Consider the following 18,822-nt stretch of genomic DNA (forward strand, 5'->3'; position numbering starts at 1 on the left):
GTAGCTCTCATCCTCTCTTCATGCTATATAGATCATGAATACGTCGCTGAGGTAATCCCCTGAACAGATTGGAGGGGTCATCATCAATACCTAAATCATTTGTCATTCTTGGACAGAAAGCACCGCTCTACCGAAGCTACTGCTACCCCCTCCCTCACAGCATCTCCTTCGGCCCTTTCTCCCGCACCGACACCTTCACCAAAAAGTCCAACGGCTTCACAAACCACTTGTTATCCGTGTCCCACGTGCGGTTGACGAGCTCGAAGTCGAAATCCCGGACCATCTGCGGGATCAGCTTCGACATCTCCAGGATGGAGATGTGCTTGCCGAGACACGTGCGCGAGCCCAGGCCGAACTAGCATTGCATCAGACATCAGTCATTATTCCGATCAGCTCGGTGAAAGGGGTGAAGGCTTACAGGCATATACATCTCATTCATCAGCTGTAAGCGCGCCGGATCCCCATTCTCCGCCTCGATCCACCGTTCGGGCCGGAAGCTCCGCGCATCGGGGAACACTCCCTCGTCGTAATGCGCGACCCAGGTGTTCACGCCCACGACACTGCCCTCGGGGAAACGGTACCCGCTGATCTCGGCCCCGCCGGCCGGCACCTCGCGCCACAGCGGCAGGCCCGTCGCGCTGTGCAGCCGGATCGCCTCCTTCATGACTGCCTGCAGGTACGGCATGGCCTGGCTTTCTTTGAAGGTCACGCGGGCGCTGCAGCGGCTTTGGGCCGTGAAGTCATCGATCTCCTGGCGTAGACGCGCCAGCGTGGCCGGGTTGCGTAGGAGGTGGTACAGAATGGCGGACAGGCTGATGGCGGTGGTGTCGGAGCCGGCGATGATGTTGGAGTTGCCCATCATGAAGAGGTGGTAGTCTGTGACTTTCTCGGGGTCTTTGTCGCGGGCCAGCGCCATCTTTTCGAGGAAGTCTTGCGTTTTGAGCGGGGTGGTGCTGGTGGTGGCTTCGTCTTTCTGTGGGTTGGTCTTGCGTTGCTCGTTGAGTTGTTGGATCTTTGCGGCGACATATCGCATCACAAAGGATCGGCCGGCCGGCCCAGTGGAGGTGAAGCGGCTGAGCGGTTCGTAGACACGGGGGTGCCATTCGGGGTAGATGCCGATCAGCGTGCTGTAGGCCATGACTTTCTGGAGGGCGCCGATTGCGCCTTCGATGTCTTCGCCTTTGTCGAGGAAGCCTTGTGGTTCTCTGGGTTAGTGGTTGTATGACTGGAAAGGATGGAGGGTGTACCGAAGCGCTGGCCGAAGGTGATATCACCGATGACATCAAAGGCGTAACATTGCAGCCAGTGGTGGAGGTCGACGGTTTGTCCGGTCCGCGCGAACTCGGTGAGCCGGTCGCGGAAGATGTCGGCGCATTGGTCGGCGAATTCTTCGTAGTGGAGCAGGGAGCTCATCGAGTAGAGGCTGGAGAATCGCTTGCGGGTTTCGGCTTGAAGGGGTGAACCGCTTTAGCAGAGATCTCCTTGAGCCATTTCACATTAGACCAGGTAGTACGTACCGTGTCTCTTGATGTTGCGATCCGGGAACAACGTCCACCGATCAGGCGACGGATGCTTCCAGCCCTCGTACCAGGCGGACTTGGGGAATCGGCTCCCCGTGCCATAGACCGTCTTCACGGCGGCCCGCTCGCTGATACTGTAGTGGCCCGGGGCGATCCGCACGACGGGGCCGTAGCGCGCATGGAGACTGAGGTTGTCGGCCTCGAAGTGGCCTTTCCAGACTCTGCTGAAGTACCAGAGTCGGGTGAACCGGGCGAGAAATGGGCCCGGGATGGAGGTCAGGGAGGGGCTTTTCCATGTGGTGTAGAGGAGTTGGAGGATGGTCTTGGTGAAGTAGATCAGGAGGGGAAGGCAAGCAAGAAGGAGGAGATTCATCGTGGCGTGGTTTCTGGGGGATCAAGTGAAGTGCGACGTTGACTGGGAAGCAATGTCATCTTATAAATAATTTGCGGTGTGGAGCCGGCACAGCAGCGAACATCAGCCCAACGATTAGTGCTGACACAGCTGATGCAGTCTAAAGTTTAGGGCGTGGCTCGACCCATCATAGGCCTTTGGATGGGCAAGATCAGCTCTAAGTTGTGTGTTGTCTCAAAAAAAGGGTCAAAGGGTTGAGGCGATGGTGATGATGGCAGGATGGAGAAGATGGAGGTGGGGAGCCGTAGAGTGCGGGGAAAGCCGCATTGTCCCAAGCTTATGTTCGAGCCTGCCCGCATAGCCTCCTTTTATGCTGCTGCTTCCTTCCGATCGTCGGCTCCACCCTGCCTATGAGTGGGTTATCCAGATCAATCCATGCACCGGGTTTATGCTTTACCAGCAGCATTCAGGTACTACTGCACTCTACTGTACTTGTCACAAAAGGTAATCAACTATCGAATCGAATTCAACCCATGACTCCGTACCCACTTTCAGTTTTATACATACATCGATAACGTCATTAGAAGCGCCACGCACATACCACTACCCAGGCAACAGAGAAAAGAAACACGCCAAGAGCCAAGAACAGAGGGGAGTCGTCGCCACCATGTTTAGAAAAGGCGAAGGATCCCGCACAAAGTCGGCCCTTAAGACCGACGATCACCCCAGAGGCCAACGATCCCCATCGCCAACGCTAGCCCCGAGAAGACCGCCCGCACCTGCTGCAGCCGCCGTTCCGTGTTCATCTCCGTCTGCACGCTCTCGCCGTTCTCCTCCGCCTCGACCACCACCAGATCCTCCTCCTTCTTCTGCTGCTTGGGAGCGGCCGCCTGCGTCCAGAACCCGGTGTCGTGCAGCACCGCCTGGAACCAGGCCTTGACGCCCGCCTGGCGGTGGAACCAGAAGTCCATGCCGTAGGTGCCGATGGTCGAGGCGACGCACATCCAGATCAGGTAGGGGTGTTTGCGGTGGCGCGGGGAGATGCTGTACGCGAACAGCAGGCACCCGTTGGCGATGTTGGTGAGCCGGATGCCGTGCTTGCGGTTCAGGCGTTTGATCTCGCTCAGCGAGCGCGAGCCGGTCGCCGAGGTCGGGAGTTGGGCCAGCGCGGGGATGGCGATCGTCGAGGCGGAGTACGAGATGCCCTGCGATGGTTGCGTCGTGTCAGTGCAGTCCTACAAGGCGGGGGGGGGGGTGCATGATGCGACAGCATTCGGGTATGGAGTGGAGGATAGCGTGGCGATCGCAGCAAACATACCGTGAGCAGGCCCAGAGAGACGGTTCCCACAAACTTGGAAACGGTAATGGGACACGCCATGTTGATGCTGGTGGGTGTCTATCTGTGCAGACAACAAAAGGCTGTGGAATGGTAAATGAACTGAATCGGATTGAGTTGGCGTGGTGATGAATTGCACCAGGCAGGGTGAAAAAGGAAAAAACAATGACGGAGTTGCCCGGACCTGCGAGAGTGAGTGACGTTGCGGGTCCGGCCTTGGCAGCCTGAGGCTTGTGAGTGCCTGATTAATGCCTGAAGGACGCACTCTCATTGGATGATCGGTAGCTCCACACAGCACTTCCTACCTATTATACAGCATAGCATTCGCAGTACTTGGTTCACAAGAAAAATACCTAGATAAGTGATCTGATATGAAGTATTCCCAGATGTGACTAAAGACCTGATCGCAGAAGGTTGCATTATAGAATGTTTCCAGAACAAAAAAAAAAGATAACTCAAGCACCCTCAATCTAAGATCGACCCATCAAGTCCGAACCGCTTCTCTGGACGTGATACCAATAGGATCGCCGAGGAACCATTGTGCAAAGGTCTTGAACCCAGCTATATTGAGGAATGTAAAGTCTTAGGGCTTAGTGCGGCGAATCAGCAGTTCCTGACCATCAAAGTATGCCTCCATGACACGCGGATGCCGTTGGTTGAGCGAAAAGAGCAGAACCTATTATCATATATCAGGCTTCTTTGGCAATCAGTATGCTAAGACCAGTCTAAACATACTGGTGCAACCATATCATTGACAAACACCTTCTGTTTTAGCTGGCCCAACATGATCCGAATGACAGTCAATACTTCCCCGCAGAGCAGATGATTATCATCTATATCGAGGTCGTTGTGCATGATACATTTCATATGCGGCTTGGAGGCCTTACCAACATGAAGTCTCGACAAGGTGCCATATTCAGGTTCCAACGTCCGGTACAGATTGCGAATATTGTAATCGCCGATCCTGGTGACACGGAATGGATGAGTGAACAGAGGCCCAAACATGGGGTACCTTGGTACTAGGGGCTTACTGTTTGCTTAACCACGTTCGATGGACCTCTGGAAAGTCGACAATTATCTCGCTCATGTATGATTTAAGAAAAAGGTAAATCAGTCGCCCGCGCTCACTAGACAGGGTCAGCTCGTCGGTGTTGTATTCTCTGTCGACAAATTCTGGCGTTGGCTCCGGCATGTCACTAGGGGCAAAAGAAGTGAAAAACTTTGGTGCGAGCGAGTCACCAGCATCAAGGCTTAGAGGTAAAGCCCGAGCCCTGCACCGTCTCAGCACACTTTGGTCGAAGGTATGTATATCCTGCTCTTCCAGGGCTTTGATATCCCTTTCGACAAGGAGGAGTGCTTTACGGAGATTGAAGCGGTCGCGGGGCTCGGCGATGGGCTCCATGACCGCGATCTATGAGATGGATATGATGCAACGATGAGAGTCACAGGAGTTCTGTAGCAGCGGCTGTCTAGTCTGGTTGATACACGTCAAGGACCTACAGTCTTAAATGCCCGAGATGCGCGGGTCTGCGAAAGTGACGTTGCGCTTGGCGGCCTGAGGCTACCATACGCCGCCTTGATGCCTGAACGCGGTACTCTAATGAGATGGTGAAAATTGTTCCTCTATATTAGTACTTCCTATGCGGCGCAGCATAGTATCTGAAGTACAGTACTACTATACGGCAGGTGGAGATAATGTCTAGGTAGGTAATGTCCAGATACTTGACCTCCCATACAAAGTCTCATTACGCTGGATCCTGCTAGGGTCGACCACTTGAGCGGATCGCTGCGCACGCATTGCGCACGCCAAGAAGTGGTCATTCCTTGACTATACAAAGGCAGATGATATTCTTGGTATCGACAGGACTCTCTCGCCAGTAGATCTGTGGTGCTGTGCTATACGTGCTTACCTTTCCGGTGTATGTCCTGCTAATCTTGATTTATCAGCAGTCTTGCCCGAGTTCCACTTTCAAACTATAAAAGCCGCAATATAAGCACCGAGTCTGCGCCAGTCGAGTTTGCTCTTCTTTCACAACCGTGTTCTCTAAGCTCCTGTATCTATCCAAATTCAAATTTCATGATGTCGTCTCTCCCTGAGACTTATCAAGCGTTCCGCCGAACAGAAGGCACTGCACCCTTGACAATCGAGCAGGTCACAGAAAAGCTTCCGCCCATTCAGTCGCACGATATCCTAGTTCGCATCCATGCAGTCTCGCTCAACTACCGCGACATCGCTATGCTGGACAACACTTATCCGCAACCCTGCCTTCCCCGCGGAATTCCCGCCTCGGATTGTGCTGCCGAGGTTGTATCCGTCGGATCCGCTGTCAGTGGCTTCAAGCCAGGCGACCGGGTTACCGCAATCTGGGACCTGACCAACGTGACCGGAACCGAGGAGCGGGCCCCAGAGGCTCTTGGTGGGGATGTTGATGGTGTGTTGCGACAGTATGCTGTGTTCAATGAACAAGTGCTTGTGCACTTGCCTGAGCACCTATCCTGGGAAGAGGTAGGTCACCGCAGATTGAGACTAAGGTCGAACATGTTTGTAATGTTGACATAGGCTTCTTGCATCACTTGTGCCGGAACCACAGCTTGGAACGCTCTTGAGTTCCCTAGAAACAGTGGCACAGCTCTGCTCCAAGGTAAGCAGCCCTTTCAATGGAAGGTTTGAAGATGCATAGGCTAGATACTGATTAAATGTCCAGGCACCGGTGGTGTGAGCATGTTCGCGCTTCTGCTCTGTATTGCAGCGGGCCTGCAGTCCATCATCACCTCATCTTCCGATGAGAAACTTGATCAGACTCGGTCGTTGAGCCCCAACGTCAAGACCATCAATTACAAGAAGGTAGACAAGTGGGAAGACGAAGTGCTCCGTCTTACCAACGGTCGCGGTGCTGATGTCGCTATTGAGAACGTGGGCCCTGCCACCGTGCGGCAGAGTCTTGCCTCTCTTGCCCAGCGGGGTACCTTATCCTTGGTGGGATTCCTTGGAGGACTCGAGGCGAAAGAATTTCCCGACCTGTATCTCCCCGTCATGGTCAAGCGAGTCACTATGAGGTTCGTTCCCCCTCCCTTAAATGTATGAGGATGGGTTCTGATGCAAATGCTTTTTTCAAGGGGTATCGTTGTGGGTTGCAAGATCGATCAACAGGCTTTGTGTGACTTTTTGGCGGAAAAGAAAGTATCCCTCAAGCCTTTGATTGACGCTGTCTTTCCATTTGATCAGTCCAAGGAGGCTTTTGCTCGCCTCAAGTCTGGAAAGCACCAGGGAAAAATTGTCATTACCCTCTAGGATGTGAGATGTAGCGAAATGTAGCGAAGGATCTTGTGAATGAGCTATTCCAGGGCGTTCCTTAGCATGAGTATCAGGTGGACCCTTTGAATCCAAGCGCAGATGTAGAGTGTATTGAGTCCACCCGTGACCTAGGCAGGGATGACCACTTTAGGCAATTGCCCCCTCTCACCGAGGACGGTTCCAACTCAAGGTTCCATGTTCAAGGTTCCATGCTTCCGTTCCGTTTCCGCTTCATCTCCACCATTCTCCCTCTGCCCACTGCTCAATAATCATCATCTACTTCATATCTACCATTCATAATCTTCCCTTTCTCTCGTGTCGGTAATGGAGGGTGTTGGTGGCCTCGAGATGCCTGCTGCGACCGCCCGATCGGAAATCATGTGCAGCGACAGGTACTAAGAGCTCAAGGTGATGTGCTGCTCTACATCAACATGCTGGCGCAATTACTCGGTGCTCTGGTCTGCATTCGTGATCAATACATTGAGTCAAGCCTAAGAAGACCGGCTGCCTCTGGACTGGTCCTAGTGACAGGCAGCACACGGCTTGTGCCACCACCCACAATCTAAACAATGACAACTTCGGCATCCTCCTCTGGATTACCGATGTCCCCTCTAGTGGCAGCGATTCGCAGCATCTCGGTCTTTAACAAAGGGAGTTATGCGGAGAGGGAAGGATGTACGATACATAGAGTGGTGAGAAGGTCATATTCTGCTTCTCGGACGTGTCTCTTGTACAGTACTTATATGACGCGACCGCTATTTCAAGATGGGATAATTCGGGGCTAGCCAAGCAGATGGTCGAGCAACGTTCAATACGGACCAGGTCCCAAAGAATACTGACTGGAGAGATCAGGTGTTTGGCCGCCGTTTGTTCCGGCTCCTTCCCAACATCAGTCAAACACCTTGCCAGGATTCATGAGAAAGCTAGTGGGGAAGATTGTCAGCTTTGCAGGCGTGCATCAGTTGGATATACATACTGAGGATCCAGGCTCCGCTTTAATGTCTTCATCACGGCAACTGTTTCCTGCCCAAGTTCTTCGAGTAAGCACTCCTTCTTCCCTAACCCAATACCATGTTCGCCCTTGAAGCCAATGGTCAGTGATCAGTAACGACAGCAATTGAAATCTCAAGAAGGACGAACCGAAACCGTTCCCTCCATCTGAACTGCTCTATGAACCATCTTCTTCACACAGTCTCGTACTGCCTCTGTCTGATAGGCACTGTTGGGATCATACATAACAGCCTGATGGAAGTTCCCATCGCCCACGTGGCCAAGAATACTAGAAAACAGCCCGAGCTTCTGCGATTCCTGCTTTGATAATTCTAGACACACGGCGGTCAGACTTGGAACCACCAAGACGGTAAAGGGGGAGTCTTACCAATGATCAACGGCAACTGAGACAACGGCACAGCGACATCAGTGGACCACAGCTGCATACCGTCTGGCTTCTGCGCACACATCGCCCATATGGCTTCCTTGCGAGCAGACCAAAGATTATGCATTTCTAGTTCTGTCTTTGCGAATTGAAAGGCACTTCCTCCCCCTTGGGAGACTATGTCCTCGACACGCCCAATGTCGGTGGCTATGGACTGTGCGGTTCCGGAAAACCTGTCGCACATTTGATCCGTCAACATTTTAGCCCAGATGGGTGGGAGGGCTTGAAATCAATAGCGAGCTCAACTCACTTGAAAAGCAGCGTCGGCTTCTCATCCCACATTCTACCCCCCGCACCTCCGTTCCGGTTCAGAACCTCCATCTGGGTCTCATCCATCAGTTCAACGGCGGCAATTGGGATTCGCTGCCGCATGATCCTCGATGTGCAAGTCACTGCGTCTGTTATCGAGGGGAACGTCGCCACGGCAACGCTTTGACGCTCTGGGATTGGAGCCAGTTTAAGTGTTACCTCAGTGATCATCCCTAGTGTCCCTTCGGAGCCGGTGAAGAGAGAGGAGAGATTGTAACCGGACGATGACTTTCTACTCTCGTGAGCACGCGGAACTCCGATTTGCATCTTTTTGCGGGCGATAGGCGACGTACCGTGGTCGGTGCCGGGTTTTGACGACGGTCCCATTAGCTAAGACCACCGTAAGGCTTATAACCCAATCCTTCATTGTGCCGTATCGAACTGCATTGGTTCCACTGTGGTAGAAGCTCAATACCGGCTCTGGCCAGTAATTCCAGGCTAAGTGAAAAAGACAGACCTGCAGTTCGTGGCTACCATGCCTCCAATAAGAGCCTTAAGATATGTTGGTGGTATACGCAACGCATGTGATGTTTCAAGCATACCGTGGGGCTTGGATCCATAGGCAGGAAGAGACCACTGTCCTTTATCTCATTGTTGAGGTCCATCCAATTGACTCCAGGCTGGACGACGACATCCATGCTACAACGCGTCAGCTAACATTCTAGGGAACGAGATAAAAAGGGCGAAAACTCACTCCTCTTCATGAAAGGCAATGATTTTGTTCATTTGAGAGAAGTCGATACTGATTCCAGAATGCGGAGCTGTGAAATTCCCCTCCACGCTGGACCCGCCGCCAAAGGGAACTATACTCAGTCTTTGTCAGCGCTGGTTGCTGTCTGTCTTAATGAACGGACTGTGCATATGCAGACTCACTCATCGGAATTCTATACTTTGAGCAGATATGTGTAATTGTCGACACCTCGTCTGTCGTCCTCGGCGTAACGACAGCCACTGGTCTTGTTGCGCAATGGGAGGTCGAAACCTCGGAGTATGTAGTTCGATGTCGTCTTCGTCTATCATTACCGAGTCCGGTCCGAGTGTGTCTGCGATCTCTTGTACACCCTAGGAGGCAAGAGATGAACGTGGTTAGCATTCAATGCAGAGACGGTATAGATTGAGCTGGCCCTCAACATAGTCTTTCTATCGGCATAGAAGATGGGCTGCTTGTCGCTTTGGCCAGCCGCCCAAGGAGAGAGTTGCCACGTGAAGCCTGCAAGGCCAGTCGCACCAGCCCCAACTATGACCCAAGGCCACGAAAAGGACAGGCTGTTTCGCGAGTTGGCGGTTTCTGGCCGGGCATGATGAAAATGGACTCTGCCGGCCCAACGTCTATTCGTCTGACTGCATTGGATTCCACTTCGAGCGAGGGTTCGATAAAATGAACGCATTGCTGTCTAGTTGTCTCTAATCAGTCATGATTTCATGAGCGAGATGTCTGCACTTCTCTTTATGTCGGTGTTCGGGCCCTGCCGACGACGCGGCGGCGGATATTCCCAATGAGGTATACCCGCTGTATCCGCCCCATACCACATGGCCTCTCCACAGATTTTGTCTCCACCGCAAAATCCTTAATCACCCTGAGGAGCCAGGGCACTATAAGTTGTGGGGTCTCGGGGTCGTTTGGAGCCATGTCCATCGAACAACAGCATGTCTATTAAAATCAACATGCCTTCTGATTCCAAGTCTGCCCAGCATATTGAGTTTCCCGACCCTTCGGTCAAATAAGGAGGGATGGAAAGTGATGCTGCCATGTCTACATCTCTCCCTGTCCTTGACGAGGAAACCAACAGGAAGCTGCTTCGAAAGATTGACACGCGTGAAATGCGTGTTGTGAGCGACTTCCCCCGAGGACAGCATGTTCAGCGTGTAAGACACACTGCCCCTTGTTCAGATGTGTACCACCTATGCACTCCAGTACTATGACAAAGCGCTCCTCAGCCAGGCAGCCATCTTCGGGCTAAGGAAGGATTTGGGTCTCGACGACGGTCTGAAGTATGCGTGGGTCTCGTTAATCTTCTACTTCGGATACATCGCTCGGTTGTTATCCGGTAAGTTGGATCTCCCCCTCCGTCCAGCCATCCCTCGACCCAAAACACAGAACCTGACGCGATGCCGTCGGGCAAGATAACATGGTTCTCCCAAAAATTCACCGTCGGCAAAGTGTGTCCCATCATCTGCTTCCTATGGGCCGTGGTCGTTCTCACCACGCCAGCCTGCACCAGCTACACCGGCATCCTCATCAACCAGTCCTTCCTCGGCCTAATCGAGAGCGGCGTCTCGCTGGCATTTATGCTTTGCACGGGAATGTGGTACACTCACTCCGAACAGGTCTTCCGCAGCTCCCTTTGGTACTCCTTCAGTGGTGGCTCAAACATCATCTCACCGCTGATTAACTACGGTCTGGGCCACATCACCGGTGGAGCACTTCACCCCTGGCAGTACATGTATCTGATCGGGGGACTCGCAACTCTGCTGTGGTCTATCGTCCTCTGGTTCGTCTTCCCCGGTACTCCACAGGTTGCGAAGGGTTTCACAGAGGCAGAAAAGATACTGGTGCTCGAACGCGTCCGGTCGAATAATGCCGGTGCCGAGAACCGCCAATTCAAATGGTACCAGGTAAAGGAGGCTCTATGTTCTTATCACTTTCTGGTTCATTTGCGTTCTTTCACTGCTCTCGAGTATTGGTAGTGGGGCGGTGACGACGTTCGGCTCGATCATCTTCAACGGAATGGGGTTTACAACATTTCAGTCCCTACTACTGAATATGCCGATTGGAGCGCTGGCCTTTGTTTGTATCCTTGGATCTGGTTATATCGGGAGGAAGGTTCCGGACTCGCGACTTTATGTCGTGAGTGGGGCCTGTGTTCCTGTCATTTTGGGGAGCTGCTTGATGTAAGTTAAGTTCTTTTTCTTTGTGTTTCTTGTTTGTGACTAACTCATACGACCTCGACATAGATGGAGACTTCCAACTTCGCAACGCGCGGCTCGTATCATCGGCTTCTACCTCATCAACTTCTTCTCCTCAGCCTGGGTGCAATGCATCGTGATGGGAACGTCGAATGTAGCCGGACACACGAAAAAGGCGACCATGGCTGCGGCGACATTCATTGGGTACTCATTGGGTAATATCATCGGGCCTTTGACTTTTGATGCGTAGGTCCTCCTCCGTGCGTAGATTCAAACGCAATCTGCCTCGAAACATCGAACTGATGCCCTTTGTGATTGGGGAGGGGGGAACGGACAGAAAGGATGCCCCTCGTTACGACCCAGGCTTCCAGGCAACGGTTATCTGCTTTGCAATCTGCTGCGTGCTCGCGCAGGTATTCCGGGCGCTCATGTATACGCAGAGTAAGAGGCGGGACGCCAAGTATGGTGCGCCGAGTGGGGAACACGGATTAGACGACCTGACAGATGGGGAGAATAAGTCTTTTCGGTATCCACTGTAGACGATAATTGTCGCAAGGTTAGGTGCAGGCAGTACGGATGCTGATCCTTGATACACCCGGTTGGGCAGTTACTCCAAGTCTACCAGAACAGGCGGGATGAGAACGGGAACGGCAACCCGATGAAGATATCACAGGCCACGAAAAAAAGCTGCCACAGCGGCGCTTTTCCACAAATTTCTCCACCTCGCGAAAGTAGTATGATTGTCCCAAGCTAGCGTAAGATCAAGCCTTCGACGACATTCACGTCACTCGAAAGGCGGCATGATCAAATCAGGCACGCCATCCAACCCGACCATGTCCGGTAACGTATTCCAAAAGCTCGCGTCGAAGATCCACTCTTCGCCCAGACCCAGTTCCGTGCCTTCCAAGAGCGTATTATGCGCGGCCGGGAGAGGACTGGGGTGGGCCGTGCGATCCCGATCCCGGTCTCGGTCTTGTGAAGTCCTTAGCGCCGCATGGACGATGATATCGAGAAGGGCGGCGTAGCGTTGAGACATGTGGACGTCATCCGGTGCGTTGTGCTTCATCGTCTCCACGACTCGTGTGATTAGGGAAACGGACGTGTTCGGGCGGTCCACGTGCTCGTTGTTCCGGAGTGTGACCTGGGATTCGGTTTAGTTTCAATGGGCCGAGGTTGACAAGATACGGGAGCTGTTGGCTTGCCTTGAGCAGATATAATGCCGCGCAGAAAATATAGAGCCAGTATCTCACCGGTGCGTACCGGAAGGGCCGTGAAGATGAGGAGAAGTGTACGATCAGCTCCAGCATGTCGACGGAAGCTTTCGTGGCTTCGTCCGCGAACTGAGACAGGGACCGTAAATAGGCGTTCCGGGGGTGGATCCGGGGAGAGCTTTCGAAGGTCTGCGAGGCCGGACTCAACCCACACAGGCGGATGTAGTAGTATTCGATGTAGAGACAAACGTCGCCAAGGGACAGATATGGTTGTTGATGCGTAAGGACCTGGCCCTGTCCCTTGGGAATTGGTCTATGCGGAGCGGAGCCTTGCTTACCTCTTCCACCAACGAGATGTTTCGATTCCCAAGTGTTCAAGCCACGTGTGAAGTTGTCCCAGGCGCTGATCGACACCGAAGGCCCCGTGCCCTGCTGACTCTTCCGCCAGCTGCGCAGAAGGTCTCGCGCCTGACACATGTGAGAGGCGAGCTCGATGGTTGGTCCGGCACATCCATCGGCAACAAGCGGCGCTGACGCGCAATCGATCTCTGCGGAGCTGCTGCTCGACAGTTGCGGCTCGGTCCTGAGGCGCAATGTCAAGGCTTCGTCCGTGAGCCGGATGAACGTGCGCAGGTTGCGGATCCACTCCAGCCGAGCGGGTGGCGGCTGGCTTGCCCCCCTCGAAGGCGTGCTATCCACCACCACCACCAGCCCCTCGCGCAGGCATCCTAATTCTTGTCCGATGGAAATGGCCACAGACAGTAGCATCCTGGTATCGATCAGTCACGCTCATCAATGATTGCCCAACCTCCCCAAAGCGCCATCGACACGCACCGAGACATTTTGCTGCTTCTGTATGCGGGCGCAATGATATTGAGCCTCTCCGGGACATTCGACGAGTCGGATCGTCGATACACGTCTGTCGGTCCTGCTGGGCCCTCCATTTGGGCTTCTGGGCCTTCGTGGAGCGGCGGCTCAAATAACTCGACCTCACCGCAGTCTCCGATGAGATCTTCGGGGGAATTGATGACCCGCGGGTGCCACTCGATGAGTAGCAACATGGCTGTGATCGCACCGAGACTTCGCATCGCGGAGGACCCCCAGATCGAGGACTGGATCAGCCGTTGAACCCACGGCCACGCGCGCCAATGGATTCGCTCCGATCGAGCCTGTCCGTTGAACCCGCGGAGGGCATGGTACCGCGAAGCGATCGTCACTAAGCTGATCGTGAGCACCGGCTCTTCGGACGCAAGGCCCGCATAGCGGTCCGCTGATGCGTAGCACCGAGGAATGACGGGGAAGAGGGGCCACAGCTGGGCGAAGTAGAAGCCCAGGTACTCGATCGCTTCATGGGGTTGGATGATCCCTCGTTTGACGAGGAAAAAGCGGTCCCACGCCGACGTGGGACACGCACTGACCGTTGGGGCGGATGAAGGCTGCTGCTGCTGCTGCGACGCCGTGCCCCGGCTCTGATGCAGATCCCCCATTCCCATCCCATCCTTCTCCAAGCCATCTTTTGTTCCGGAGACCGCGATCAGATCCAGTGCGTCGCATGCATCCAGGATACTCGTCGAGAGAATCCGCTCCTTGGTGCTGGACCCCCAGTCCGGGTTGCCAGAAACCACTGCCACCCCTTGCGGCGTGGATGCGCGATGCTGCATATCAGCTGGTTCAAGGTCATCTCGGGCGGAGATGTGATGCGAGGCGTGAGGTAGGGCTCCGGCCCCTGTGGTTGATGTTTGAGATGTCGCGGCCACGGCTTCTCCATCCTCGCCCCCCACAACAGCATCGGACACTGCGCTGCCGACTGGAGGTCGCAGCTTTCTCCTCTTCCTCCGATGAGTCGTCAGGCAGGCCCTGGACTCCTGCTGACAGCGCCAGCAAATCGAGCTACGTGATGATGGCTCACATCGCTTCTTTCTGAGTCGACAGTTATCGCAGGATTGGTATCCTCGCCTGGCTCGCAGACTGTCTGGAGAATGGGGTTGGTTCACCGGGAGGAAAGTAAGATCTTGGGAGGTGCTAGGCGACAGAGATAGCGTTGGCTCTGGTGACTGTCGAGGCATTGAGGGTGTCTTTAACCACCCAGTATTGTGGGTGCTGATCTTGTGTCCAGGCTGAGGCTGAGGTCAGAAAGTGTGCTTCAGATGCCGGAAGAAGGGCGGGGGCCCCGCTTGGGCGGTCGGTTTTACTAGTAGGTACGGAATACTCTGTAACGTTAACAGTTCCTGCTTGTAACATTGGATCATCTCAATTACGTTATGTCGAGAATGTTTTTTACCCTGAATCAAATATACTTAATCAAGTATACGGATTGCCAACTTTTGCATAACTCTCTACACCCGTTGGCACCCTATGTAGAACTTACGCCTAGTATGTTTATCTCTTTTCTTAGAACCAGGCTACTTTGTATCTTGTATCGAGTCAAAGCCCTGCAAACTGCGGGGCCAACCATAACACCTCCTAACACGCGGTGACCTGCACGTCCGATGCGCCATGAATAGCATCCCACGTCGGATATTCTTAAACTGGAAGTCCGCTTGCGGGGCCCCAGACTAGCTACCCCCGGATTCCCCATCGTACCCTTCTTGGACCTTCTAGGAAGAGGCCACCCTATAAATACGCGCGTTGTCCATACCCACTGGACAGTCAGTCCCAGTCTACTGCAGTATGATATCCCAGACAGGGATATCGGCATCATGCGGTTCTTAACTGTTCTGATCGTGTTCATCTTCCATCTCTTCCATACCTTATCCCTCGCCGTCCCCCTTGCCAAGCGAGCCACGTTAACGCAGGTCACCAACTTTGGCTCCAACCCGGCCGGCATCCGGATGTACATCTACGTCCCCGACGCCGTCGCCTCCTCGCCTGGTATAGTTGTTTCTCTCCACGGTGCGTCCGGCAACGCCCAGCAGCAATTCCAATCAACACCGTACGCGGCGCTCGCCGAGCAGTACGGGTTCATAGTGATCTACCCGGAGTCACCGCAAGGAGCATGGGACGCAACCTCCAGCAAATCACTTCTTCACGACGGCGGCGGTGCTAGCCAGTCCATCGCGAATATGGCGAGATATGCGTCTAGCACGTACCAGGCGAATGCGAACCAAGTCTTCGTCTCGGGGATCTCCTCGGGTGGGAGTATGGCGGTAAGGAGCCCATCCAAGTCATCTCTGATCCTCCCCAATGCGTACCCTGGGGGCAGAGGAGAAAGAGTCGCGATTGACGTCCTGGCCACAGAATACCATGGCAGACGCATACCCGGATCTATTCAAAGGAGCGATCATCTACTCCGCCGGGTCTTCCGCCGACATTCGCAGCATGTACCCTGGCTACACCGGGACCTACCCAAAGCTTCAGCTCTACCTGGGCTCTCAGGATACCATCATTGGCTCGTCGGCGTTCAACTCCACTCTTGCAGCCTGGGCCTCGGTCCTGGGGTACGATACCACGCCCGACCAGGTGGTGGGCAACACCCCCGTGCAGGATTATACAACATACGTCCTCGGAAGCAAACTCCAGGGGATCTGGGCGGAGGGAGTGGGTCATCCGGTGCCCACCCAGGGTGACAATGATATGAAATGGTGGGGATTTGCGAAGTGACCGATGCTGGGCTTGTGCCGTTTGATGAGGAAGTGGTTGACGGCTGCTGAGGCAGGCATCCTACCAATGTATCCATGATCTTGATGATTCCCTGGTAGTTCTGAGGATAATCCATCTTACTCCAGAGTACTACTTTACCTTCCTTATTATATACTCCATGACATTCCTTCAAGCCTCCGTATAGCTGTTCTACCTTTGAACTACACCCACCTAAAAGTCCAACTTTCTTCTATCTCTTACCTCTCCAGTCACTTTACTGTCTGGTACCAAATGTGAGCAACATGCCTCGGAATGCCTTCGGAGAAGATATAAATAAAGTCGATTGAGATTTCTGCACTGCAACCGCATTTATCTTCCAAGTCAGGCCCCCACACTGTTTTCCGCCGCACGTTGTTGCAGTGGAATCTTCCTGAGTGCAAATGGCTCTAGTGCTGATCAGTGAAAGCTCCTGATCTGTGCAACGTGGGTCCTTTCTTTTCGTTCCTTTTTCTTTGTTCGGGATCTGGCTACGGTGCCTAAGACCATTTAGTAGCCTACCTATTTATTACATAGATACAATACAATACGACTAGATGCGAGACTAAACCTATTCGGGAAGGTCTAGGGCTCACCGTCCTACCCTGGACCCTGGACCCTGGACCCTGAACCCCGAACCCTGAACCTTGAACCCTAGGCCTATAACAATACTATAAGTTTACTATGCAAAATGGGGTTACTGCAAATTGGCACGAGTAGCTTGCCGTAATAACCGTCCGTCCCATCGTAACTTACAGTTTTGCCGGCAAAAATAATCTGGTCTTGGGCATGTTCGGTTCTCCTAGAGCATCACTTTTTTCGTGATTATCATGGCTACATGTTCCGTTCGCTTAGTGTGATGGTCTTAGAGTCTTCTGCATCCGATGATTATTTTTGAAAATAAAATAAAAAAAAAAAAAAAAAAAAGAAAAAAAGAAAAGAGGTAAACCTCGCACTTGTCTTGAAGCGCGGGAAATGTCAATGTGGCATTGATTCAAATAGACCCGTTATACACGCATGGCCTACTTACATCAGAAGGAACAAGAATGATAGGTATACATAAGGTAAAATCACAGAAGGCTCCAGATACGTTCCCCGGATGGAGGAAGTCATTGGCTGTTTTTTTATGCCGGTGGGTCCGAGACCTTGCCAGAAGGGGGGAGAGCCCAGCTTGTCACGGGGTTGTGATATCCCCTCAGCGTCGTGTGGCAAGTCAGGTTCTATAGGGTCTGTCTTGCAGAAGCCGTCTGGAACTTCCGACCAATGGTCCGAGCGGTCCTGTGGTCGCATGCCTGCTGGCCCTGGGAGGTCTCCATCTCGTCGCAGCTCGGCCGACGGACCGATGAGGGAGTCGTAGCAGCTGGAGATGCAGCAACGGTGGCAACCGCCTGGACTGAGGATGACGACAGGATCTCAGTAGCACTGGGGGGGAGGGTCGATGTACTAGTAGCCACCGGGCTTGTCTCCGCAGGGGCAGAGTCCTCGCCGCTACCACTATTACTACTGATATCATCGGCCACAGCCCCGCCATTCTCCTTCATCTCCACGCTGGTGAGGTAGTCACTGGTGCCGTGATCCGGGTCCTGATCCGTCGGCGTGCACGACGCCTCCACCGCCTCCGAGCCATGCTCGCCGGCAATGAACTGCTCGTCGTCATAGCCCCCTCCGCCCTTGGTCAGCATGTTCTCCGCCGCATCCGCAAACCAGCCGTTGATAAAGTCGGCATGGAAGCAGTATCCGTCCCCCGGGGTGTCGCTGCAACTCAGCTGGAACGGGGCGGCGTCCCCGCTCCACCCATCCGGCGCCACCTTCTTGGTGTCGTAGAGGACGCGATACCGCAGCTGCGGGAACGACGACATCCCCTCCGGGCAGGTGTGGGAGTCGTCCGGGAAGTCGTACTCCGCGATGTTCGCCGGGTCGACGCACGACGGGAACACCAGGTTCACCTGGAGGTGCTGGCTGCAGGTGCTGGTGGGCATGCGGGCCACGTCGGCCTCGCGCTCGTCCGAGCCCTCGCAGAACCATTCGAGGTCGTTGTAGGGGTGGTCGGCTTCGGCTTGCGTCTTCGCGGAGGCGTTGCCGGAGATCATGGCCAAGTCCTGCGGGATGGCGATCGCGGAGTAGCTGTTGGTGTAGTAGGTGCTGAACTTGAAAATCGGCACCTCGGTGTAGGTGTCGCCGTCGACGTAGTAGAGGGTCGGTACCCCTGTTGTGTGGGTTATCGCAGCAATGTTAGTGACCAACGTGTGGGATATGGTAGGTACTAAGTTCCGGGGAGGGGAGGGACATTTCTCACGTACAGTAGACTGAGAGGTCGTTTGGGTTATCTCCGCTGTAACAGCCCTGCTGGAGGTCGGCCGAAGTAGGCATAACATTGGTGATCGCATCACTCCCGAAGAACGTGTGCATGTGCGAAGTGTAGGTACCCGGGACCACAATCGCATCGATGTTCTTGCTCATGAACTGCGCATGGGACAGTTCAGTCCAGGCCGCAACAAGACTGGTACCAGCCAGGAGCGAGGCAACCGCGAGAAGACGCATCTTGATGATCGCGTGTTAAAGAAAGAAAGTACGAAAACGAGTGACACTGATGCCAGATCAGGGGCCAAATGACAGTGCAAAAGAACGGCCTTGGGTAAAGGAGGGACGATACTGATAGACCGATCTGAACCATAGCTCATGCTTCTCTTTATAGTCGCTGTCGAGATATCCAATGGTCGCTTGGCGTTGAGCTCTGTAAACAACTGAACCAGAATGTTTTGTCTAGAATGCCACCAATGGAGCCATACAGCCTGGAAGGGGAATATCCGCCCTGTCGGATCTACGCATTGAGAACAGCCGC

General features: G+C 53.8%; 9 protein-coding genes across 9 annotated transcripts; 3 read left to right on the plus strand and 6 right to left on the minus strand.

Moving 5' to 3' along the window:
* Positions 1–38: 38 nt before the first annotated feature.
* On the minus strand, positions 39–2,151 carry BO66DRAFT_387329 (cytochrome P450; the record flags this gene model as incomplete). Its single annotated transcript, XM_025646273.1, has 3 exons — positions 1,518–2,151; positions 1,248–1,448; positions 39–1,194 (listed from the first exon to the last, which is right to left on the minus strand). Coding segments are annotated over exons 1-3 (1,394 nt in total), but the record flags the coding sequence as incomplete, so codon positions are not given.
* A 217-nt stretch (positions 2,152–2,368) lies between these two features.
* Positions 2,369–3,380, minus strand: BO66DRAFT_387330 (uncharacterized protein). The gene is made up of 2 exons (XM_025646274.1): positions 3,191–3,380; positions 2,369–3,077 (listed from the first exon to the last, which is right to left on the minus strand). The coding sequence occupies exons 1-2, from the start codon at positions 3,248–3,250 to the stop codon at positions 2,580–2,582; spliced, it is 558 nt and encodes a 185-aa protein (XP_025509234.1). The 5' UTR covers positions 3,251–3,380; the 3' UTR covers positions 2,369–2,579.
* Positions 3,381–3,692: 312 nt separating this feature from the next.
* BO66DRAFT_407227 (uncharacterized protein) lies at positions 3,693–4,610 on the minus strand (the record flags this gene model as incomplete). The annotated part of the gene is made up of 4 exons (XM_025649047.1): positions 3,693–3,790; positions 3,827–3,884; positions 3,944–4,172; positions 4,240–4,610. 4 exons carry the CDS (start codon positions 4,608–4,610, stop codon positions 3,693–3,695), a joined length of 756 nt encoding a protein of 251 aa, XP_025509235.1.
* A 481-nt stretch (positions 4,611–5,091) lies between these two features.
* BO66DRAFT_387333 (zinc-dependent alcohol dehydrogenase family protein) lies at positions 5,092–6,529 on the plus strand. Its single transcript, XM_025646275.1, has 4 exons — positions 5,092–5,714; positions 5,769–5,850; positions 5,914–6,265; positions 6,326–6,529. The coding sequence occupies exons 1-4, from the start codon at positions 5,289–5,291 to the stop codon at positions 6,498–6,500; spliced, it is 1,035 nt and encodes a 344-aa protein (XP_025509236.1). The 5' UTR covers positions 5,092–5,288; the 3' UTR covers positions 6,501–6,529.
* Positions 6,530–7,256: 727 nt separating this feature from the next.
* On the minus strand, positions 7,257–9,635 carry BO66DRAFT_416693 (putative D-lactate dehydrogenase (cytochrome); the record flags this gene model as incomplete). The annotated part of the gene is made up of 12 exons (XM_025649615.1): positions 7,257–7,426; positions 7,480–7,583; positions 7,644–7,825; positions 7,882–8,111; positions 8,189–8,479; positions 8,541–8,642; positions 8,705–8,739; positions 8,790–8,886; positions 8,942–9,050; positions 9,121–9,229; positions 9,271–9,309; positions 9,354–9,635. The coding sequence occupies 12 exons, from the start codon at positions 9,633–9,635 to the stop codon at positions 7,393–7,395; spliced, it is 1,614 nt and encodes a 537-aa protein (XP_025509237.1). The 3' UTR covers positions 7,257–7,392.
* Positions 9,636–9,978: 343 nt separating this feature from the next.
* BO66DRAFT_407230 (putative MFS transporter) lies at positions 9,979–11,693 on the plus strand (the record flags this gene model as incomplete). The annotated part of the gene is made up of 6 exons (XM_025649048.1): positions 9,979–10,077; positions 10,139–10,295; positions 10,409–10,856; positions 10,927–11,139; positions 11,203–11,400; positions 11,492–11,693. The coding sequence occupies 6 exons, from the start codon at positions 9,979–9,981 to the stop codon at positions 11,691–11,693; spliced, it is 1,317 nt and encodes a 438-aa protein (XP_025509238.1).
* On the minus strand, positions 11,590–14,481 carry BO66DRAFT_8110 (Zn(II)2Cys6 transcription factor). The gene is made up of 3 exons (XM_025653613.1): positions 13,200–14,481; positions 12,357–13,134; positions 11,590–12,295 (listed from the first exon to the last, which is right to left on the minus strand). Exons 1-3 carry the CDS (start codon positions 14,429–14,431, stop codon positions 11,939–11,941), a joined length of 2,367 nt encoding a protein of 788 aa, XP_025509239.1. The 5' UTR covers positions 14,432–14,481; the 3' UTR covers positions 11,590–11,938.
* A 583-nt stretch (positions 14,482–15,064) lies between these two features.
* Positions 15,065–15,965, plus strand: BO66DRAFT_407231 (alpha/beta hydrolase family esterase; the record flags this gene model as incomplete). The annotated part of the gene is made up of 2 exons (XM_025649049.1): positions 15,065–15,478; positions 15,603–15,965. 2 exons carry the CDS (start codon positions 15,065–15,067, stop codon positions 15,963–15,965), a joined length of 777 nt encoding a protein of 258 aa, XP_025509240.1.
* A 1,235-nt stretch (positions 15,966–17,200) lies between these two features.
* Positions 17,201–18,521, minus strand: BO66DRAFT_445169 (DUF1996 domain-containing protein; the record flags this gene model as incomplete). The annotated part of the gene is made up of 3 exons (XM_025651635.1): positions 17,201–17,373; positions 17,425–18,186; positions 18,281–18,521. The coding sequence occupies 3 exons, from the start codon at positions 18,519–18,521 to the stop codon at positions 17,201–17,203; spliced, it is 1,176 nt and encodes a 391-aa protein (XP_025509241.1).
* Between the last annotated feature and the right edge of the window lie 301 nt (positions 18,522–18,822).

Source organism: Aspergillus aculeatinus (genome assembly GCF_003184765.1).
Source record: "Aspergillus aculeatinus CBS 121060 unplaced genomic scaffold BO66scaffold_1, whole genome shotgun sequence".
NCBI lineage: Eukaryota > Fungi > Ascomycota > Eurotiomycetes > Eurotiales > Aspergillaceae > Aspergillus > Aspergillus aculeatinus.